Source organism: Podarcis vaucheri (assembly GCF_965113315.1).
Source record: "Podarcis vaucheri genome assembly, chromosome: 1".
Taxonomy (NCBI): Eukaryota; Metazoa; Chordata; class Lepidosauria; order Squamata; family Lacertidae; genus Podarcis; species Podarcis vaucheri.
Window position 1 is genome coordinate 23,326,365 of NC_138759.1, and position 24,779 is coordinate 23,351,143.

The 24,779-nt window shown below is 42.5% G+C and overlaps 1 protein-coding gene across 1 annotated transcript in view; it reads left to right on the top strand.

The window, feature by feature from the left end:
* Nucleotides 1–23,580, top strand: part of ITPK1 (inositol-tetrakisphosphate 1-kinase) — a 136,311-nt gene extending 112,731 nt beyond the window's left edge. The window contains exons 5-10 of the mRNA XM_082233928.1: nt 10,377–10,475; nt 11,215–11,255; nt 12,771–12,936; nt 13,674–13,741; nt 16,008–16,170; nt 18,302–23,580. Of these exons, the coding sequence (XP_082090054.1) occupies nt 10,377–10,475; nt 11,215–11,255; nt 12,771–12,936; nt 13,674–13,741; nt 16,008–16,170; nt 18,302–18,621 (857 nt within the window). The 3' untranslated portion in view covers nt 18,622–23,580. The remainder of the gene's footprint in view (nt 1–10,376; nt 10,476–11,214; nt 11,256–12,770; nt 12,937–13,673; nt 13,742–16,007; nt 16,171–18,301) is intronic.
* Nucleotides 23,581–24,779: the final 1,199 nt, after the last annotated feature.

A 24,779-nucleotide genomic window follows, 5' to 3' on the forward strand; every position in this document is an offset into this window, starting at 1 on the left:
TACAGCACCCTAGTTGATACATCCTCCCCAACAAAGTACAACTGGCACCACTGAACCTGTTTCCCTGGGCATCTTAGTTGTTTAGTCTGCCTTATTTATTTATACAAGTATTTCTATACCACCATCTCACATAAATTACCAAGGCAGTGTACAACAATATCTGCAACACCAATAAAATATAAAATGCCCTTAAAACAATATAAAATAATTGTTTAAATGGCTGGCTAATCTTGAGAAGCAATGGCAAACCTAGACAGCATCTTAAAAAGCAGAGACCTCACCTTGCCAACAAAGGTCCATATAATAAAAGCTAGGGTTTTCCCAGTAGTGATGTATGGAAATGAGAGCTGGACCATAAAGAAGGCTGATCGCCGAAGAATTGATGCTTTTGAATTATGGTGCTGGAGGAGACTCTTGAGAGTCCCATGAACTGCAAGATCAAACCTATTCATTCTGAAGGAAATCAGCCCTGAGTGCTCACTGGAAGGACAGATCCTGAAGCTGAGGCTCTAATACTTTGGCCACCTCATGAGAAGAGAAGACTCCCTGGAAAAGACCCTGATGTTGGGAAGGATGGAGGGCACAAGGAGAAGGGGATGACAGAGAACAAGATGGTTGGGCAGTGTTCTCGAAGCTACCAGCATGAGTTTGACCAAATTGTGGGAGGCAGTGGAAGACAGGAGTGCCTGGCGTGCTCTGGTTCATGGGGTCACGAAGAGTCGGACACGACTAAACGAGTAAACAACAATCTTGAGAAATTTGAACTGAACAGACCTGTCAGCATAAAGACACCTTCAAAAGACACATGAAAGTAAAAGGCAAGGATGCCTACCAAATCTCTGCTGGAAGAGTGTTCCATACATAGCGTACAACTGGCAACACTAAATACCTGACTTCTGGTTGAGGCCAGTTGGGTATCTGTAATATGGGGGACTACTAATGGAGCTCCCCTGGATGATTTCAGTGATCAGTCTAGGATATAAGGGCTCAGGCAATCCTTAAGGTATCCTGGGCCCAAATTGTTCAGGGCTTTGTATATCAACACAGGAGCTTTGACTCTTGATGGCTAGCATACGGGTAGCCATTAAGAGATGTTTTAGCAAAGGTTTCACCTGCTGTAGGCCACCTGTAGAATCCCATTCACCATAGGTATTACTCCTAAAAGACCAGTGACTTCATTACTCAGAAAAAGTGTTGAGAAATTTTCTTCTGGGAAGCATTCCGAGTGCAAACTGCTATTTGTGGCAGCAACAGTCTGTCTTGAGCAGATTGTGAATAATGTCGGGACTCTGCATATGTGTATGTGTGGTGTGTGTTGCCTTTAAAGGAAGTCTCTCAGCTTGTAGCAGGTATTGTGCTGTCCCTTGAGTTCATTGTTGGACCGAGGGCAGTGGTTGAAAGGGGCTTGTTGTTAACATCCTTTCATGAAAGGGATTGCTTGTTTCCCTTCAGTGGAATTCAAGCTGCTGCTCTTCCAGTCTGACCTCTTCCCAGTGTGCTGCTCTGCTGGGAAATGCTGCCCTCCAAAGGTGCAAAGACTGTGCAAATTAGCTATATATATATATATATATATATATTAAAAAACCTCTCCAAGATGGGCACCGATGTAACCACCACCAGCAGAACCGAAAAGGAACTGGCTTCATGAAATTACCATATGTTTGATAGCAGCTGAAGCAATTCCAGGCTGTTCCACATAGACATCACCTACTGGGTTTGTGATGGTGTTGAGTGTGTGGCCTTTAATGTGTGGTTTTTTTAATTGATGTTAACATAGATGCCAACCGCAGTGCATAGCTGGTAGTTCAAAGCTGCCAAGAAAACGCTTCGCATGTTGGCTGTTGCTATGCAGTATTGACGCAACGTTTTGTTGCGATGGCGGTTTAGAAAGAAACTGTTTCCCACTTTAGTTAAGTATTGTCACCCGCAGAGACTTTCATGGTATAGATAACTATGCCTGGACTATCTTCCTTCTCTCTAGAGGGGCAGCCCCTGTTTCTGAGGTTAGGGGGCAGGGATTGGCCTGGTTAGTGCTCCTGGCCCCAGTGAAAGAAGCATGTTTCTTCACATCAGGGCTGAAGAAATTTGTGAATCTAGCTGTGGCAAAGATGGGCCTGCCATAGAGACAGTGGAGATAGAAAATAAAGCAGCACTAGCATTTGTTTGCTGCTCTTTAAAGGAAGGCCAACCACACCAGTCCCTTTCAGGCACTTACAAAATCGTTCTTTGGGTCATAGCTTCTCTTTCATCCTTCCACAAGAAGCAGTTTAACAGTGGTGCGCTGGAATACCTCTAGAACCATAGTGTTCGGTGTGACTTTTGTTGCCACGTTGATTTGACTTCTCAAAATGCTAACACAACAGGGCACGTTCCACAGCGTGATAACACTAGCTTTAATAAGTCTTGCCAGCAGTAGAAAGGCAGGTAACTGCATTGCCACCATAACATACAAACATTATGCACCACTGATTCTTTGGTGGGTTTTTTAAAAAATATCTTGCTTATACTGTCAAAGGGTCTCAAGAATTGTGCCATGTTAGAGAACTGGATGTATTTGTTGTGTTTTCCACAAGAGAGAGATGTAAGCACACAAAGTTTCCGTTAACGGGACCTACCCGCTACTCAGCAAAATAAAACAACAAACCTTATTTTTGCATTTGCAACGGTAAACTGACATAACAAAGGGTATCCTCTTAATCTTCTAGTTCTGATTTTGCAGGTAAAATGTTCTGCCACTGAAACAAGAATTGACCTGTACATTGTGGACACTTCTCACAGCTGTTTATTGTGGGCTCAGTACTTGTGCATGCAGTGCATGCAAGTCTTTTGCAAAGACGCACAAATAAATGGGGTTTGTGCAGGGGTGAATATGGGGTTGCATTTTTTTGAGGATAACTTGTGTGGATGCTGTGAAAAGACATGAATGCATAAGCAGCAGCAAGTTGACAAACTGTGCAGAGCTGCCCTGAATAAGTCAGGATTTTTTTCACCCTTCCCTCTTTAAAAGAAAATTCCCTCTTATTTAGTTCTGCTGTTGAAATAGAATCTGCCTTCCAATGGTGCAAGCTTAGATGTGTACACTCAGAAGTAAGTACCAGCACTGGACTGAATACTAGGTCTCCAAGAGATTGGGGCATACAATTTGTCTCCTCTTTTCCTAATTGAGGACCACAGTGAAGTTCGTGTGGCCGCAAGTTTACATGGGCGAAAGACGTTTACACTTCATAAATTAACCTACAGGCTTCACTGCCAGTGGAGATGGGTGACTTCCTCTCAGCTCACGTCAGATTCGACTGGAAAATAAAAAAATGACTTGGCTTCTTTTCCGAAACCAATCCGGAAGCCATTCCTTCCTCCCATTCACACACCGACTCCCTCCCTGTTTCCCTTTTAAACAAGACTCACACAGCTGGCACTTTGGTCACAGAAAGAGAGGGAACAAACTTCTCCCTGCCTCTCCCCTTAAGTGTGCAGGTTGCATGCCAGGAAGAACAACCCCAGTGGCCCTTGGGAGATGTAGTTTCCCCAACAGATATTGCAATCCACGAAGCCCTTTGAGGAGCAAGCTTAAATTTGCCAAACATCTGCTTATAAGCTTCATGAGACATCTGGCTGGCCAACTGTTGGAGATAAATGCTGTGACCAGATGGATTTTTGCCTGATATAGCAGTGTCCTTATGTTATTAGAGTCCTTACATTGCCCTTAGATCCCACCCCACCCACCCACAACTATTTTATTTATTACATTTATCTTCTAAGGCTCTCACGGTGGTGTATATGGTTCTCCTCCTCCCCGTTTCATCCTCTCAAACTACCCTGTGAGGTACGTAGGTTAGGCTAAGAGATGGTGACTGGCCCAAGGTCACCCAGTGAGCTTCATGGCTGAGTGAGGATTCAAACCCTGCTCTGTGAGGCCCTAGTCCAACACTCTAACCATTACACCATACTGATTCTGTTCTTGGTAGATGTTTGTTCTTAATCTGTTCTTTGTCATAGAGTCCCTTGTAACTTGATTTTTTTCTTACAGCAGTAAATATTTTGTTGGCGTTACATGTAATCTTGGGCATGTAGACTCTTTCAAATTTAGAAAATGATTTTAAGTTTCCTTATACCTTCCAAGGGAATTGTGTGTTGAAACAGTTCTAAACAGGCTGGTTTTATTCTCGCTATAAAAACAAAGAGGGGAACTGAATTTTCCTCCACACAGTGAAGCTCTGCCCACCTCTGCGTCAGGCGGACTACCAGTCTGCCAACGCTGAATCGAGCCAGTGCTGTTAACGGGGCAGTTGTTTCATTGCAGCACAGAAATAATGGCCTGTTCTTATGCAGTGGTCTGTTCTTATGCTGGCCACTCTGTGCTGCCCAGTCCTAACCTGCCAATGAACATTAGTTACTGTTTTTATTCTTCTGTTGGTTATCACCCATGGAAACCATTTGCTTTGCTGAGAAACCACAGCAGCTACCTAACGCTGGTATGCAGCTAAGATTTCTCGATATAGCCTTCATGGAGAGGAGGGGTTGTTTACTCGAGCCTTGGATTAGTATGACATAACTGGGTCTCAAATCTATTTTGTTCGTGGGAGATGAGATGAAACCGTGAAATCTGCTATTATTTAATGCTTCTTGCTCTATTCTGACTCTCTCGTTTCCCCAAAGCCAGTAGCTTTCTCTGTATGATAAAAGGGCCCAGGCAGAGGAGGTGAGATGTTTTCACTGGCAAGCTGCAGATAAAGGTGGCACTAATAGGGAGCTGCAGACAAGCGTATTTCTGCCTTTAGGTTAGCTGCTACCATCTCAAAACTTATTAAATGCTCTAAGGAGTCATTTGGGGGTGGGGGGAATTCCATCATGTACCGAATAATTAAGACAAAGTTCTGCCCTCACATACCAGGAAACTATGAAATCTCTGTAATAATTTCAGTTTGGAAGGAGATGCACTTTGTTCATGCTTTACGTTATCTGTTCTAAACCTTAGACTTGGCTTTAAATGTGTGCAGGTTGTGGGTCACAGGCTTATCAGTTCACTGAAATGCATACCTGCCTAGTTCCCATTGGAGGCTGTGAGGCCAGATGTCCTTAAACACAGTTACTCAAGTTTCATAGGGATGTTGTTCGTTTACTAATTCTCTCTTGATGTTGAATGTAATTGACTAGTGTCATTGTAGGCTTTCACTTTGATTCAAAACAGCATTTGGGAAGGAAGAGCCTGTTCACTGGAAGAGGGTGGCGTCTGCTGGGTTCCCCATTTGCAGTATCATCTGCCTTTTTAAGCTCACCGAAGGTCAAAAGTGAACCAGTTCTGGGGAATTCAGAATGCCTCCTGCTTAATCCCCCTTTTCCCTCTCCTGTGCCTCTGATCTCATTTACCCTCTTCCTTGAGTCACAGGTTGGTAACCTGCAGTCATTGGGCCTCATGCAGCTCCAACCTTATTTTATGCAGTTCCCAGTGCCAGAAGCTGCCATTATCTTCCATCCCATTAGTGTTCCTTCCTACCTACTCATTCACTTCCCTTTCTTGCCACTCATTTACTCATTTCTGTGTGTGTGTGTGTGTGTGTGTTTCTGTGTCTGTGTCTGTGTGTGTGTGTCTGTAGCACACTAAAGTCAGAAATGATACGCTTTCAAAAACAGTAGGTGCGTTGTACACACACAATCCTCTACATACTTATACAATAACAACACCATTAAATGCAGTAGGTTAGTTTCTGTGTAGGACTAGGAATTCCAATCTGAAGAAGCCATGATTATCTTGAACCCAGAACACTTTCGTTTACCCACCTTCAACAAGATTTGCCCCTACGGGAATATGGACCTGGACCGGGACAAAAGTTTGTGTTACCCCCATGTGCCCTTACGTCTTCCACTACGTTCTGGTCATATTTCATTTCAGCTTCAAGGTTCACTTTTGAGTCTTTTGTGATTCCCCTGAGCATTGTGCAAAAGATGGTGGCCTGCTTTGAAACAGCACCATGTCTGGGAGTTAATGTGACGAGTATGTAAGTAAGTATACATGTATTGCCCTTTTTGTGAGTAGGCTGTGTCCTTCAAGGAAAAGTTTCCCTGACCCTCAGTGCACCTGTGCTTGAGATCATTGGAGAGTAGGACACTCTTGGCAGCGGCACAGAATGAATGCTGAAAATAGGTGATGGTATCGTACATACAAAACAAATCTTCTGTAGGGTTTTTCCCCCCATTTGAGTTTCCATGGAAGACAAGCTGAGGGAACAAAGGTGGAACTAGACTTCTCTTTGAATTTACATGGCTGGTGCCAATAGATATTTGTGAGCTTTAGACATGTGGCCAGAAAGAGTCCCTTGTATCTTGGTTAAATCAGGTGCAAGTCCTTAATTGAAGTTAAGGAACTTTCTTCTGCCCAGGAACTTAAAAGTATTGCAGTCCTGTCACTTTCAAATGCTGGTGTCTGTTTCATCATGGCAAGGAGGAGGAAGCTTTGAAGCTGGAAGGACTTAATTTTGTTTGGAAGGTGTTATTTTTAGATCCAAGGCGACCTCAAAACATCAGTTTGTCTGTCATCCTCCCTTTCTTACAAGTTGTTTGCCTGCTACAGTGCACTGCAATAAAATAATGGCTTAACGGCAGGGATGGCGAACCTGTGATACTACAGATGTTGTCCTATTAGCATCCAGCCAGCATGGGCAATGGGCCAATTGTATATGCTTATGCAAGTTAGACTAGCATATACAACTAGATTCATGCACTTGAATCTGAATTGAAACTTAGTTCACAGGTTAAGAACAAGAATTGGTAGCGTTACTTTATGCTTCTGCAAACTTCAATAAATCATGTACGGCCCCTAATTTAATTTATTCTTGCTTCACAAGGAATGGATATGGATGTTAAGAAGCAGGGCAGCCTTAGAGTCAAGAGGTGAATAAGGAAGGCAGGGAAGCAGTCACTCATTCCCCACCTCCAAGCAGGAGAGAAGTGCTGCCACACTGTCTTCCCCTGGCTACACCACTTAAAATTAGGTGTACAGCCTGGTCTAGGTGGGACTGCTCCCCCTAGAAGAAGCAGATGCCTACTTAGAGTGGTACTCCTAGATCCACGTCTGTCACTTAATGCCTTGGTGGCCCAGAATGCCTTTTACCAACTTTGGCTGGTTTGCCTTTCCTGAACAGGGGTAACCCAGCCACTGACCCATGTTCTAGTAACCATCACTGTAACGATATGGCTGTCTCACTAGCTGCTTCTGGGCCCGATGCAAAGTGGCAATGCTTATCTTTAAAGCCATAAACAGCCTGGGACCTAAACAAATGAAAGGAGCACCTGCCCCAGTCTTATTCTGCCCATGCACGAGGAGCTGTCTCTGTTCTCTGTGCCTCCTTAGCAATAGATAGCCTGCTTTGTATTTTTAGTTGCTCTTCCTGTTTTGATGTATTGAATGAGTTTGTATATTATGGTGTGCTTTGTGATTGCATGTATTTTTATTATATATCTGTACCCTGCTTCGGGATGAAGGGTAGGCAAAAAGTAGCCATAAGTTAATAGGATAAATAAACAGAACTGCACTTTCCCTTTTCTGGAAGGGAGTGTCAGTCTGAAGGGTGTGACTCACAGATGTGCCAGTCCCATATCTGAAAATAAACTTCAAATAAATTTCAGATACCTTGTAGAAGACTGCTTTCAGCTGGTTGTATGGGCAATAATTTTCTCTATCCACATTTCAGACTTCATAATGATGCGCAAGGATGCCCTCCCATATTTCAAAGGGAAAGCCAAAAATAGACCTCCTCTGAATAACTAAAAGAAGCAAAACCTCCGGAGGAGTAACAGTGTTAGTCTATTGCAGCAAAAACAATGGCCGTGTTTGTATATCATGTTAAACCCAAGGGTAGGGAACATTTCTGGCCAACTTCGGCAGGTGGGGTGGTCAACGCAAGCGTCAAATCACTTTGCATAATTGCAATGTCAGATGATCAATAGGTGGGTTGTCTTGCTCACCTGTCAGCTTGCCAAAGTGCTTCCCAATTTCCCAATAGGCAGCTGCCACCCAGTGCCAGGTTTACATATGGGCTGAGTGGGCTGCAGCCCAGAGACTCAGACTCTAGAGGGGCCTTGGCCTCTTGCCTGGTTTTATTTATTTATTTTTTTAAAAAAGGCAGATTTTACTCTCTAGGCCCAGTTGCTAAGTAACATTAAGCACATGATGTATGAGTCTGTTTAGTAAAGTTCATGGAGGCTTTAAAGCTACTTGGATTCAAATGATAAAGTCAGCTATTAAGCAATTCAGATGTTCAGATCACTGGATAAAAGTCCATTGGAATATTAACACTGCAATGGACTTTTTGCCATTTTGAAGCAAGCATTCAAAAACCCAGCCTGGTTCTGCTCAAATAATTTATTCTACTCCATCAAAGTCAATGGAGAAATCTACCCAGTCTACTGTTTTGTGTGCAGACTTTTCTCTAACCAAATTACCTCAGCTATAGCTCTATCTTCTTCTGGATTTGATTATTGGCACCACGTTTATCTTGTTCAAACCCATGGAAATTCTAAAAATCATATGAACTCCATGTTAACAAACTTAACAAGAATGCTTGTGATGAAACTGAAAAAGGAGGTACTAGATGACAGGGTGAAAAGCTTCTGCAGAAAATGGAAGAATTTGAATTCATTTCCATGCTTCACCTTTGGAGGCATTTGCTAGACCAATCACATAGGGTTAGCAAGTCACTCCAAAGTTTGCAAAATGAGCTCATGTGCAGATATTTACAGCTCACTATTGCAGTCTGTATCAAACATTCAGGCTAATTTTGATGAAATCGAACAGCAAGCAAAATTTACTTTACCAGATGTAGAGTACGAATCTGTGAAAAGAAGGCAGTGAGTACCGGGGGGCAGGGGAACAATGATGAGACAGCACCCGAACCCAGTGGTGGCCAAACTTGGCCCTCCAGCTGTTTTGGGACTACAGTTCCCATCATCCCTGACCACTGGTTCTGTTAGCTAGGGATGATGGAAATTGTAGTCCAAAAAACAGCTGGAGGGCCAAGTTTGGCCATCACTGCCTTAGACAGACTTTCTCTAAGAGACATGTTTAGGGTAAATTCATTTATCCCTGTCATGGATGGCCTTGAAGTCAACCTAGACAGAACAGCAACTGTGTATAGGAGTGCAGCTGGCAATTTTCCATTTTTGGTGAACCTGCAAACAGCCAAGGAACAGATTCACAATGGTGTTTGAGATGCTGATGCAAGAGTATCCAAAGGATGCTGAGGTTAGTCTAGTCCATGATCTCTTGCACTTCCACCTGTGTGTTAAACAAGCTCACCACCAAGATATGTATCAAATAATATTCCTGGAGAAAATTTGGACAGCTTTTCCCAATGTGGAAACAATTTTCAGATTGTTCCTCTGTTTAATGGTCACAAACTGTACTGGCAAAAGATCATTTTCTAGACTAAGAAGGATAAAGAATAATTTACGGTCAACAATGTCCTGAGATTGGTTGTCTGATCTAAGCATGCTCTGCATAGAAAATGATGAACTGCGACTTACTGATTTTAATGATATAATTGATACATTTGCATCCAAAATAACTTGAAAGTAACTGTTCCGACTTTGTATGTAGTGTAATGTTACAGCATAGCTATGATTCCCCTATGAATGTTCTGTGTGAATGTTTTCATTACTTCCATACTTTTGTAAACTTATTAAAGATTATAAATTTATTTTTTTAAATAGGCTTTTTATCAATGCTAAAATTTCAGCAATCTTCTAGTTTCATTGCATAGATAAAGAAGAGAACAAGATTTTGTTTCTCATGATCATATGCTATTAAGTTTGGGCCTCCCAAACTATCCTAGCTTAGGACGTCCAGTTGCTTTAATCTGGGCCTGCTGCCACCTCTACGTTAAACCATAGTCAGTGGTTAGCAGTGGCTAAATGTGAGTGAGAAGCATATTGGTGCTCACTGCCCAAATGTCCCCACTTTGCTCTTCTGCATTTTTGCTGAGCTGGGAGCAACAAGCAGCTAGCTTTTGGCTTGTTGTGTCGTCCAAACTTGTGCTCATGGTTTGATTCCTCAAAACAAACCACAAATGGTAAGCCAAGAACAAATGTTGTGCATTTGCATTGCCCATAGTTAAATGTTATAGTCTGACATGATATGCAAGGCAGGCCACTTTGTTCTGCAGTACCCTAAAGACTAACAAATCTATTGTGCCATAAGGTTTAATGGGCTAGATGCATGAAGTGAACTCCTCCAGATTTCAGGCATAAGAGGAAAGGGAAGAGAATGTTGTAAATATTGGGTTCAAAACTGTTCCTTAGAAAGCCAGTACTGGCAGAAATTGAACAATGCGGACAGACTGCTTCAATCTACTCTCTCTGTTCCCTCCCCACTTGTTTTTCAGATGAAAGGATCTGTTCTCCACCATTTATGGAGTTGACAAGTGCTTGTGGAGGTGACACGTTGCAGCAAATAGAGAAGAATGGAATTGCATTCCCATTCAGTACGTCAACAGACTTTGCATTTCACCTAATAATAGGCAACTAGAGTATTATCCCCTGAAATGTATTCTGATATGTATTCAGCACATCTCAGAAAAGAAGGTTGGAAACAGTACTTGGCTGCGGCCCTCGGAACGTTGTCCAGAATGGAATGTGGCCCCTAGGCTGGAAAACGTTCCCCCACCCCTAGACTAATGTGTGTGTCTTTGATTTACTGTGTGTGTGCTGTGTACACTACATAGTATGCAGGAAAGCTCTCACCAAGCATCACAGTGTGATGCAACAGATTTCCCCATTGTTTGATTCTTTCCGGATTGTATGGAATGATTTTCCAGGGTCATTGTGAAAGACCTGGGTCCCTGATTATATTGGTGGCATCGAGAGAACAGTATTCCAAAACTGTGGTAGCCACCATAGAGAAAGTCCTTTTTCCCATGGCCACTCATCTTACAAACCATGTGGGTGGACACACCAGGAGGGCCCACAAAGCTGATCTTAACATGTGGTCAGGTTGGGGCAGGCTGCAGGCAGACCAACAAAAAAATTGGGCCCAGTCCACTTAGTGCTTTAAAGGTTAAAACCATCCCTTTGCATTAGGCCCCAAACTGTACCAGCACTGCCTGTTACCAGTGCTGACCCTCTTGCCCCCAGCAGGGCTCTGGTAGTCACAGTGAAGAGTGTTTTGGTTTTGTTCTACCCTATTTACTCAAAGTTAGCATTTCTCCTTTTTTGTTCGTGTAGTCTGTAAGACAAGAGTGGCCCATGGAACCAACTCGCATGAGGTGAGTATCTCCATCTTCTGCCTGATGAAAAATTAAAAAGTGCCTTTGTTGGGGGTCCTAGTAGAAAAGGAGGAGAGAAACTGCCCCCATTGGTATTTTTGTTTATATATCTGAAGGAGAAGTAGGGAAGGTTCTTCTCTTTTTTTAAAAAAATCAGAAGTCATTGCTAAGGCTGCATCTTAATGTTTTAATGTTGTATTTTAATCTTGTTTTTTTAAATTGTATTTTAATCAACTTGTTTTTATTATTGGTTGTTAGCCGCCCTGAGCCCGGTCTTGGCTGGGGAGGGCGGGGTATAAATTATTATTATTATTATTATTATTATTATTATTATTATTATTATTTGTCTCATAACTCATACTGGGCATCGCAGTTAACTGTTTTCTCATTCCGCAAGCCAATTTAATAAACACTTGATACCCAGTTAATGAAATACTATTATTGAAGTGTTCTTCTCCAAATTAAAATTCGAGAGTTCCTAATTCTATTTAGCACAGAGACATTTTTTAAAATTCCAACCACTAAATGCCAGCCCTTTACCTTGAGCTACCTGGAAGGTATTCAGCCTCTGCATTGACAGGCAGGCATCTGTAAAAAGAGAGCTTCATACCTGTGCAGCAACTGATAGGAATGCCTCTTTAGGTCCCCATGTTATCCACATACAGCTCACACTGATAAAAGGATGCTCTTTGTTGCTCTTGGGTTACCTGACGGAAAAGTATGGAATAAAGCTTAAGAAGACCTTAATTAAATTCTGAACCCAAATCTTCAGCAAAGCAGTGGCACCGACTTCAGAGATGCAGTGGGCTGGCTATTGGTTTTGCTTTTCGTGTTAAATTATACTTTGTACTTTTAAAGTACAGATCCTCAGGGTCCCTTGCAACTCTTCGATTCTATGATTCCATGATTCTAAAGTTAGCGCAGCAGGTGAGAAGCTAGCTGTCGGCTTGAATAGGCAGGGGCAGCAAAGTGTCCCCAACTGCTCAGTACAAAAGAAACCATAACAGTGGCTCAACAGAAGTCGCACAGACCCTGCCCAGAAAGCTGGATAATATTAGTTCATTGTTGTGTCATGCAAAACTGCTAAAATAAAAGGTTTTATTGTCAGTCCATACTTGTTCATTAAAGGTTTAAAATGTTAATTTTGCTCGTATGAGATCTCTGATAAGCATCTTTGGTTTCTTTCAGTCTCCTTCCCACCCCCCACCCCCAAACCAAACGCTGCATAAAATAATTCAGAAAGCTGTTTTATGCATTGACTCATCTGAATACTAAATGTAAAGGAAGCCAAAGTGGGCTCTTCATCCACTTGGCAATTTGCATGACGAACACACCCAAGGTGCAAGGTGGAAGCCGCACCTTCTCCAGACTTAAAAATGATTGTGTGTGCATCTGTGTTACTGCTGCAGGGAGCCACTGGTACGACAGTGATCCTGTACGCCACGTAACGTGTGTTAATTACGCTTAATTGCAAGTCCTTGTAAGAATATGTGGTTTCCCCTCTCCATTTTTCAGATGGCCATCATATTCAACCAAGAAGGCCTGAAAGCTATCCAGCCTCCGTGTGTGATCCAAAGCTTCATCAACCACAACGCCGTCCTATACAAAGTCTTTGTGGTTGGAGAGTCATACACTGTGGTGAAGAGACCGTCTGTGAAGAACTTCTCAGCAGGCATTTCAGGTAAACCTCTGAGAATGGCACTTTTGGTACAAGCCAGAACGGGAAAGAAATCTTGGTGACCAAAGGGGAGAATTCCTCTGAACCTGCCTTCTCAAGAATTGGGCTTTAGGTCATGATGGATAATCATGTTTGCCGTTGTTGTTGTTTTGCAGTAGATGTTCTGCTTTTTCTCATTCTGTTACACGGAATCCAGATGTCTTTGTTTGAAGGGAAGCCTTTCGTTGGAAATGTATAACATTTTCCCAGCACACAGCCCATCATATTGTATGTGTGCACGTGCATTGCTTTTGCAAGTGTTGTGAGGAGCCACGTGCACCTGCTTGTGACATCACTAGTGCCTCCCCCCAATAGTTTTCTTTTCAAGAACACAACAACAATTTAATTAAAAGCTCCTGTCCCCTCCCTTTTGCAGCAAAGGTACCACCTCCCTGTCCATTATGTTGTGATGAAGTATTGCAGTGCTCGTTCTGGATTGGTGCAAGTGCAGGGATGATGTAAAATCGTCCCAGGACTTCTAAACAAGTTGCAACTATCGCAAAGACACATAGAGTTCCTGGGTTACACTGCCCCCTGGTGTTGCATTTATCTATTCAAATCCCTTAACGAGCCAAGAATAATGATTTGCATGCAGAAGGGAGGGTTTTCTGCTACCTGTACAGCACAGTAATCACCTATAAATCACTAGCTCCAGAATTCTGTTTTAACCTTTATGCTTTTCTTACTATTACACGCTGCAGATAGAGAATCGATATTTTTCAACAGCCACAACGTATCAAAGCCAGAATCCTCTTCACTCCTAACAGCAGTAAGTATAACAAGGCCTATTTCTGAATACAGTGACTCAAGCAACAAAACAGATCTCAAGGCCCCTTTTTGCAGCAATCTCTCCATTCCAAAGCCATTCTTTCCTGGTTTATTCTAGGAATGGTTGCTGCTACAGCAAAGTTGCAAATCAGAATCATCCAAGAAAGCCTCTTGAAATGTTTTAATTGCACCTTTTATGTCACAGAAATGTAGGAAACTTACTTTATACCAAGTCAGACTGTTGTTTGCTGTGACTGGCAGTGGCCGCCAGAGTCTTGGGTGAAGGCCTTTCAGCATGTGATAGTTATTCTTCTTCTTTTTTATAACTAAATGGAAATGCCATGGATTGGGGTTTTCTGGGATGCATGCACTGTGGTTGCCCCCCCAATCAGTGTGCTGAACACGTAGTAATTCCCCACAGCACTCCTGAAAAGTGGACTGAAGGAGATTAATGGAGAATGGGTTACAGTGCAACAAAGTGTTTTTCTGACACTTGATGTAATAATGCAGTCCTTTTGAATTAATAAAAAGGAAACAGTAAACAATGGAGCAATTTGAGCAGTGCACCTCAGCTCTGAGAAGTTTAAGGTCCACTCCCTCTGCAGTCACTTATGGGAGGATAAATGTGCAGCGGAACCTCGGTTGTCGAACGTAATCCGTTCTGGAAGACCATTTGACTTCCGAAACCTTCGACAACCGAGGCGCAATGGGCGGTCGGCGAATTCCATTGAGAAAATGGAGAAACGCGCCTTAGAAGCCATTTGACTTCCGAGGCGCGTTTGAAAACAGAAGCATTCACTCCTGGGTTTTCGGCGTTTGGGTTCCGAATTGTTCGGCTTCCGAGATGCTCAATAACCAAGGTTCCCTGTATTTGTGTTTTTCTCCTAGTCCGTAAGACCCTTTCTTGATTTGTCACTTTCGTGTCCTAGATATCCTATGTGGCTTGCACTGGCTGCGCAGTAGGAAATGGGACAAAAGAGTGAATTAGTTGGTCCCACTGCCCTAAACTCCAGTTGTAAGGCAAGCCAGTGTGGTTTCATTCAGATGCCACTTGTCTACGACTCCCAACCTCCCTGACCATTGCTGTCCTGGGTGAGCCTGCTGAGAGTTGGAGTCCAACATCTGGAGTGCAACTTGGCGTCTATCATTACTCTATTCAGCAGCCATGTGGCATGTTCCGTTTAGCTGCTAGAGGTGAAGTGAGATGTGCCACCTGACTTGCCGCCACTGTGCCGCCCGCTTCCATCCTAGCACCCTGCTGCCATGGTGCAAAAAGACAGACATTGCTTGCTCAGTGGTTCTTCACCTTCCTCTCCTTGCCCCAGCAGCCCCTCAAAATCTTCTTCAGGGGTTTTGGGGCAGACTTTTAGGGCGTACAAGAATTTGTAGGAGGGAGAAGAAATCTGTTGGATACAGCTTGTTGGTTGATCTTGCACTCAGAAGTCATTTAAAATAAGGGTGTATTAGTAGTTGCTGTTTTCCCTTGAAGTGCTAACAGCCCAGGTGCATGTTTACCACTTAAAGCACTACACCTGAACCTTTAGAAAAGTTACATGAGTAACTAAGTCCATGGTAACTTTTCCATGATTGCGTGGCTTTGAGGTCATCCTATGAGCATCAGATTCAAAGTGTTGGTGTTGACCTTTAAAGCCCTAAACGGCCTCGGTCCTGTATACCTGAAGGAGCGTCTCCACCCGCATCATTCAGCCCGGACACTGAGGTCCAGCGCCAAGGGCCTTCTGGTGGTTCCCTCATTGCGAGAAGTGAGGTTACAGGGAACCAGACAGAGGGCCTTCTCGGTAGTGGCGCCCGCCCTGTGGAACGCCCTCCCATCAGATGTCAAAGAGATAAACAACTACCTGACATTCAGAAGACATCTGAAGACAGCCCTGTTCAGGGAAGTTTTTAATATTTAATGCTGCATTGTTTTTAACACTTGATTGGGAGCCGCCCAGAGTGGCTGGGGAAACTCAGCCAGATGGGCGGGATATAAATAAAAAATTATTATTATTATTATTATTATTATTATTACCTCCCTCTTCTAAAGTCTCATAACTGAAAGCAATATATAATGCAGTTACCATAGAGTATTATAAAAAACACAAGACACTCTTCCATGGCTGTCATTAATCAATGATTTAAAAATAAAAAAAATCTGCCAATAGGAAACTGTCTTGGAGACAAAACACACACTCCAGTTTTTAAACACACACTCTCTCTCTCTCTCCCTCTCTCTCTCTCTCTCTCTCTCTCTCTCCCCTTTATAGCTAGATAAAATAGAAGGTGTGTTTGAGAGGCCAAATGATGACGTCATTCGGGCAATCTCGAAGACACTGAGGCAAGCCCTGGGTGTTTCTCTCTTTGGGATTGACATCATCATTAACAACCAGACTGGTCAGCATGCTGTCATCGATATAAATGCATTCCCAGGTAAGAGCAGGCTGCTACATATCATATGAGAGCATCTGCAAACATTACGATGGATGTGGAAAATACCTTCTGCAGCATACCCATTGCAGGGGTCTTATTTGCCCAAGGACTTCCACTGCACAATGGCACTTGCCTTTCCTCTCCTCTCCCCACCCCAAATCTGCTGTGACATGTTGGGGGTGGGGAGGAACCCAGAACAGATTTGGGGGACGCACGAGAGGAGAGGGAGGGGAAGTTTTGTTGCGCAACAGAAGTCCTTTTGTCAACAGGACGACTTTGTTGGACATCACATGTGAGTACAGATACTTCTTTAACACCAGCATATACGTTTCTGGAAAGCGGCCCAATCAGCTTCCCCAGTCATGCTTATACTTGCGTGTAATGTCCATGCACTTTGTGATTTTGCAGGAAACAGTGGAGCAGCACTCACCTTCCCTGCAATGTTCCTACTGTGAAGGCGGGAGGTTGAGAGGGAAAACTTGGACAGCAGTAAACTAGAAACCAGAGTTTCATTGATAATGAGAAATTGGTGTTATGAATTGAAATCTCTTAACCACAACAAAAACCAATTTCAGGATATGTTTCCTGTATTTAGATTAACATTTCTTGCTAAGTATAGCGCCTAAAAATATCCAGGTTTCCCCTACTTTATCCCATGTTTGCTTTATTCTGTCATGAGGATTTATCATTCTCTGGAAAAGAATTTCACTTTAAAATATTGCAGCTAGGAACATGGTAGGTTTGTTTTGCTTTATGGCACTCGATGTCATCACCTCTAGAGAGGAAATGTGCTTTTTGCCCTTCCTTCCACAATCAGACACTTGGGGGCTGTTCCAGCTAAGATGTTTTAGTGCTTAAAGTGCTCTAAAGACACTTTACTGCTCTCCCCTCCTCCAGTCACGTTGTGATCTGTATGAAAATCCATACTGCATACTATTTATCTCCTTGTACTCGTTTTCAAATGTATTCTATCCTTAAAAGTGCCTTTTAGGATGTTTTATAAGCTGAGAAGCATATCCAGATTTCAGAAAACTGCGAGATCCAAAGAATAATTATATATTTGCTCTGAAAGGTAGGAAATAGTTCAGATTGCTTAAAATTGCAGACCCAGTGAAATGCTCCTCCATCACTTGGTAGGAGGTCTGAATTATACTAGAAAGAAAGAAAGAAAGAAAGAAAGAAAGAAAGAAAGAAAGAAAGAAAGAAAGATTTGATTTGTGAATTAGAATTCCCATTTCATCAGGAACTTTCATTGAGAGAATGGAAAAGGATGTAGGAATACTTCAGTTCAGTTCCATGTGTGAATGTATCAGGAATGGGTTAAGGGACAACTAACCTAGGTAACTGATTTCTTCTCCCATGCTTCTGGAGGGAAGGTCTAGAGAACTAAACCCTTGAGCCATGCAAGAGAAGCATCTATGCTCCTCAAACTCAGAAGACACAAAGCCATCTTGGTAGGAAGGGGGGAGATGGTAGTCAATGTTCAAATGTACCGATGTGACTTCTCACAGACAACATAACACTTGCTCTTGCTAATTAGTCCCCTGCGTCTTCTTCTCTCACAACACAGAAAGGGAAAGGGAACAAGATGTGGCCCAGGAAAATAGTTACAAATGTCAGTTCCTAGTAAATGAGTGGATTACCTTTGCTCACACTGGCAGGGAATATAATCATGGTCCCACTGTGGACCTTTTGGCTTGGGTTGTTCTGAGTGCATCATGGTTAGGAATGGATCTTGAGCACTGTCTGCCCTCCTTAATATTCCTAACAATGGCCTGCATAGTATGGTTTCACCAAAGGGGTAAAAAACTGGTCCAAGAGCCTTAGGTTAACTCTCTTGCCCTCTCTTGCAGTGACCTCTTTGGCGAGTAAAGGAATCACGAGGTGAATTAAGGCTTGTAATTTAAGGACAGCACTATTGAGAACAAACCCACCTGAGCATGCAAACCCAAGTGATAGTCTTCTGCTGTATGTTTTTAGGAGTATAGCTTAGAATTCGACTGTTACATTCCCACAAAAAAGGATTACTTTTTTTTAAGGAGGGGATTTTATTAGTTTTCAATTCAAAAGGAGCTAGTCTAATAGGAAGACATACATGCCTGACTGTTCCTCTTTCGCATTCCCTTTTCAGGTTATGAGGGTGTCTCGGAGTTCTTCACAGACCTCCTGAATCACATAGCTACCGTCCTGCAGGGGCAATCACCGGAGGTGCCGCAGCTAAGTCGCAGCAAGCACCTGACGGAGCAGAGCAACAGCCTAGCGGGAGAGCGGACATGCTGTGCTAGCATGGGCTGCCGGAGCCTGGCGGGCAAAGACTCCTGGATTGTGGAGAGCGAGACCAACAGCTCCGTGAAGCTTCAGCACCAGAGACTAGGCTGCAATTCCACAGTGTCTCCTAGCTTCCAACAACACTGCGTTGCTACGTTGGCAACGAAAGCTTCCTCTCAATAACCCAATCAGTGCCATGGACTAAGAAAAAACTCTATAGGCCCCAGGATCAGAGCAGGATGGTTGGTAATGCAACTACGAAATGAAACAAATCTCTCTCGATTCAGTGTGATTTTGGAAATGAAAAACAAAATTAGTGATCTGGGTCCACTTCATCAGATTCCTATTGTAGATTTGTAGTGAGTTTACACATACGTACGTGTGTGTGTGTGTGTGTGTGTGTGTGTGTGTGTGTGTGTGTCTTAAACACTAGATCTTAATGTTGGAGGGTGGGGTCTCTGTCCCCCCACTCCTTTCCTCTTTGTGATTATTAATGACCAGAATTTCAAGGATGAACTTCACAGAATCGATAAGGATTGTATTTGAAAATTTGCACATGCCAGTTCTTCTTCGTGACTCCTTCCCAGACCAGTCCAAAGAGTTAAGCACGAATGCCCATGGGTGCTTTTAAAGGATTCGGGACTAGGGCACAACCTACATGCCCAGAATTAGTTTTGGTTTGGTGGACGCTAATGTTAGGGCCAGTTGCAAAATGTTCCCCCTTTTCTCATAAGAAAATTATGTACTTGGCAAGTGTGAACAGTCTGTTTTCCCAGTACATTTCTTATTGGCGTAGGTCGACACAACACTGCCATTTGTTCCATTGGCGTATATGAATGTTGCTGTATTTGGCACAGGAGTAATCCGGGACAATCCTTTTCAGCCAGGCCTTTTTTAATTTTCTTGCTGCTTTGCTGATCCTGAGACTGCAAAGGGTCAACTAGTTTTGTGACCACTACTCCTCATCATTCGGTTTACTCAAAGGCAGAACCTTGTACAAAAAACCAACAACGGGTGGCAACTTTCATTACACTACCCACCCAACCCAATCACTCTTTGTGTTTGGCTGTCTCTCTCTTCCTCTCCTCACCTCCTCTCGTTGTCACCGGAATAGCGTCATTAGGGCAATGTTATAGAATCTATAACTTATTTCACAGCCTCCTTATACCTTAGGACCTGGTTACAAAGCAAAAGTGCACCTTAAACTCTTTCAGCACACAATTCCTTTCAATTCTCCTGCCAGGAATTTTGTCCGCCTTTGTCCAGTTCCGAATCTTAAACCAAAATCAGTGGAGCTGGCCAGGATGTTGAGATGGCATTGTTGGTGAGATTGTGGGTTTCTTCCTTTTTGAAACAATCACTAAGTCGTTTAATTAAGGAAACGCTAGTAAGGTCTTATATTGGGCTTAGATACCAGTGGAGCGAGTGAACATTTACATGGATTGTAGCTCCATAGGCCAGTTCACACATGGTGAGTGCATGGTAAGGGGATATGTGTGCATGCAAGCCAGCCTGTAGCCCAGGCTGTACATGTCTTTTCTCTCCCAGCACACATGGTTTTCAGGGGAATGGAGCATGTCCATCATGCATGTCTGCCAGCCACTTCACATGTCACACGTTGCTTTGATGTACTGTTAATGCTAAAAGAATATGAACTGTCCTTAAGGACCCCCCCCCCATTGGTCCCAAGAATGTTTGGATATGCAATAAAGAAATAGTAACGGGGAGCAATTGATGAATTTTGGGGCATGGGAAAAGCTAGAGTGGGAGAATGACCACACACATTTTGGAGACTTGACAAGTGTTTACCCAGCCCAACCTTAGGGGTGTGTTTTTTGGAGAAAGGTTTATAAGTGTTGGTATTAGAGGGCAGCAGGGGGTGGGTTGGGGAGAGAATGCTAACTTTACTTATATGTTTGCGTTTCATTTATAAACTCCGTTATAGAACGCCACAAGAAAGTAATAAACTTAATTAGCCACGCCACACCCTCTGAAAGAGGCTAACCTTTGTAAACTATTTTCCACGAGAGACTGCTAGCGCTTTCCGTACGAAATTTAGGCCACAGCAATCCTAAATAATTATCTTCCTCCCATGTCAGCCGTTGTGGAGGCATCAAAACAAATTGTACGGATTTGCCTGTGCATTTTTAAAAAACATGCATTTGGGGCGGGAGTGAAAAGTAGGTCAAACGTGGATTTTCTTCCTGTTGCAGGAAGCCTTTTCAAAGTTTGTGATGTAAAAATAAATAAATGAATGCAAATAGAACGTATTTCTCCAAAACCCTTTTAATCTTGGTGAGAAGCGTCACTGAAAGCAACTGATTCTCCCCTCCTTCTCTGCCTGTAATGTTCAGTAATACAAGGTTTGTGATGTTATCATGTTGAGTGTTGCAAACCCTGTGCCACCTCATTGGCTGCTGTTGACATGAGTCGGGAAACCAGCAATGTGATGTACTGTCACAAACTTTGCTTTACTTACCATTATGGGCTGTGAGCAGCAGGAAGAGTCATGGGTTCTTGCCACAGAGGTCCTCAGGGAACAAGCAGTCTACCATGATATATATCGTGGTACTGTGGCATCACTGGCTTACGGAGTGTTTTTAATTATTACTTCCCCCCACCTTTTAAAAAAAATTGAAGTGGCAATATTAAATTTAAGTTAAGGGATGAGCAAGCTGGAAGAAGAGTCTATTTGGTCTGGTTTAGTAATGGGGAAACATTTCAAAACTAACAATGTTTACATGAATCTGAGTATTGGATCCAATTACAGTGTATTTATGCTGTTTGCTAGATTTAATAATAAGCAAGGAATTATTTTCGCGGCTGCCTTCTAAATTGTGGTTGGCCTATTTTGCACTGCTTCATTTCTCCAAAATAAACTACTGAAATATAATTGTGCATTTTAATATTTGTTTAAAAATGATTATTTAATAAATTTTGTAATTTCTTTGAAGTTTTAACACAAAAATGCAGTCCAAATCTTGACTACCAATAGAACCTAACTTAAGTTTCATAGCCAAATAGGTTACCAGCCTCTTTCCTCCCATGGCTATAACTGAAGTTTATTGAAGTTTCATATCCTACAAATATTCTGTAACAAGATGGTATTAACAACTGGCTTGATCAGCAAGTAAGTTGTAGTTCTGTTAGTATGACATTTGCCTGTCAGTATCTTGGGTCAAACTAAGGATGGTGGATCAGTCCAACTCTGGTCTGTGTCAATTTCACACATGTTCATTCATAAGCCTGTTCCCATGTCCGCATGAATCAATGATTTTTGTTTTAAACCACACAAGAATTATTTTAAAATATGTATTTTATCACAAAATACATATTTGAACATGTTTTTTACATCAGTGTGTGTGTGCATTTCTGAACTTACATAATACTAAAATACACTTTTTAAAAAAGCATTTTCATATGTTTGTTTTATTTTTGAGCTGAGATCTCTTATCTCAAAATCTGGAGAATTGCAGACTCCAAAGGATAACCAGTTTGCAGTGGATTCTGCAGAAAATGAATTCCTCCAGCTTCCCCGCATCAGTCTTTCCATATGGCATGAAAAAGGAATGCAACTAATTCACACAAGTGCTGGGGAAGTAAGGGTGTGCTGTTGCAAATTGCAGAGCAATGAGCAAATGTTATTAAAAAATAAAGCTACATCAGTATAAAATGAACTTTTCATCTATGGGCCACAGGAGCATCAAAACTCTTGAACCCATATTTGAGGTGCTTCCAGATTTTAGTTTCCAGTGCCAGTTTGGTGTGTGTCCTTAACAGTCTGAAAGTATGCGTGATATTCCTTGTCATACATAGGGTGAAAACAGCTGTACATTTTTCTGTCTTCTGGAAAACACACACCTTATTGGGGCACCGTTTTTACTGAATGCATAAACAAATGTGAGTGGGAGCTTGCTGTCAAGTGCTGTCCCACTCCAGCATATAACCAGGGATCTAAATGCTGAAAAAGATTGGTAGAGGAGGCTCCCCGCTGCAGATTTTGCTTGTGGAGTGCTCTAAACACGGTAATTGTGATGCTTTGGAAGGGGTACAGTTTGGCAGCATGCACTGAGTCACTTGTTTCTTTATGCACAGAGAGAACTAATGCCTGAATAGGGCTATCGTCCTGCAGGTTTTCCTTGTTCAGTTGGAACAAGGAAAGGCCAGTGTTGGTTACCTATTGGCTAGCACCAGAGCTGTCATGGATACACCCAAGCCCTGGAATAGTCTTGCTACTGAGTAAGGGGGGAATTGTTTTTGTTTTGCTACTGTTCTTCAAACATTTGTAAATTTGGGGAAGGGGGAATTTACGCATTTATGCATAAATGTTGCTTTAATTTAAAATGAAAGGCAATCACAGCCACCAGTGGGACAGGACTAAGGGTTAACATCTATACCTTTGGCAAGGGGAACAGCTAACTGAACAGCTGCTGCTGCTGTTCAGTAGATACATCTTTAACAGAAGTTGCAAAGAATTCTCGGACTGTCTGAGAATGTTAATGTTTGTGTGCACTTAGCAATGTCATGCTTAAAATAAGGCCCTGTCAGAAGGCAACCACCGGGCTTTTTTTGTATTACAGAAACAGGTGCTTTGCCCATCCTTGTATGAACAGAAAGAAGACATTCACGCTAGTGTTTTGTGTACATATGGATTGACAGATTTCAGAGTGCACTTGGGCATAAATCCACAGCCCATTCAGCCTCGCCCCCCAGTTCTGAAAAGCCCTTCCTTCTAGAAATAAACGTATATAAAACCTAGCTCTTTCAGTGTGAATGTAATGCCATTGCCATGAGCGCTGCCATGCTCTCCCAGTAGTGTGCAAAATAAGTCAAGAGTAAAGAATTTCTCAGAATCTGCTGTAATGTTATAGCCTAATTTATGTAAATTATTCATGGCACTGAACTGTACTTTAAAGAAATCAGCCATTGGAGTTACATGGGGCTACGTTATCCATAGACCTGATTTATTATTATTGTCGTGGCTGACTGAAAACTACAAGAGTTTACCCCTCTGTTATTCCCCCCATGCACCCATCACACCCTGGTTGACACTTGATTTCAAAAGCATTCTTGTGTGATTGGAAAATGTTGTCAAGTGGTGGTGGATGCTGGCCATTTAATCAATAAAAACTACGTCTGTCATCCGTCTTGGTTGGTTTAATCATGAGTTTTAGTTCATTGGTTCTTAATTAAATCAGTCAATTTGCAGATTTTAAAAAAGTGTGTTGCTGATAATGCCACGGTAATGGGTTTGATACCTATATGGGTGCATTTTCCTGCATTGCAGGAGGTTGGGCTAGACGATCTGTAGGGTCCTTTCCATGATTCTATCATTCCACCTATCAAAAAAGCTTTATTTTTAATTAATCATGCATGTGTGCATCAGGCATCAGTTTAGACGCGACATTCCTAATTTCTTAAGAGAAGGAATTATTCTGTTATTACTATGCTTTCAATCTGCAATTTTAACTACTTGTATTAAAAATATTGGGGGTATCTTAGTCAAGCAGGTAAATAATTTAACCTTGCAGCTCTAATATTAAAACTCAGCTTTTATGAGGAGCTGTCGCTTTTTAAAGAAACATAATTTCTACATAACAACCTGTAGTATGACTTGAGCACTGCTATTTCAAAGCCGCTGAGCCTTTTCTTGCTGCTTTTTTAGCCCCTGTGATCAAAAGCACACGTTTGACCAACAATTCCTGTTCTTAGTAATATCCATATGAACTTTCCTTCTTTCACCCAGGGCTTGTGTCCAATACCTAGAGAGCATGGATCTAAGACGTTTCCCACTCGCCCAGCCCTTTCTAGTCATGGGTCTGAACAGTTTCCCCCCTTGCCCTGCTCCCTTTCCCAGGGAAAACCCATGCTAAATTGGAGCAAACATCAATCGGGAGAAGACCAAAATTGCCATTTGCTCCGACTGAGCGCTAAAGAGCAGTTTTCCCTGGGGGAGAGCAGCAAACAGGTCATGCGCTAAAACTCTTCTGGGCTGGACTGCTTCAGGCAGCAGGTTTGTAGGTACTTAGAAAGCCAGAATATTAGGGGGCTGCCTAGGTGAAAATCCCTTTCGCTGACACATCCCTGCCTGCCTGGAAGCCTTCTGTTTTTTATATGGCAGAGCAGTCAGTGAAGCAAACTCACCTGCCACCTAAATTGGAACAGTCCAGGAACAATAACATTGTTTCGTGGCACCTCAAACACTACTAAATATATAGGGGTGCAAGTTTTCTTAGGCTAGAGCCTGTGTTTGCTAGATACATCAGAGAGTCCCGTCCCTTGGATCTGCTATTTTTTGTACACTGGGCTTAACAGCATAATTGACTTATGGATGACTTGAA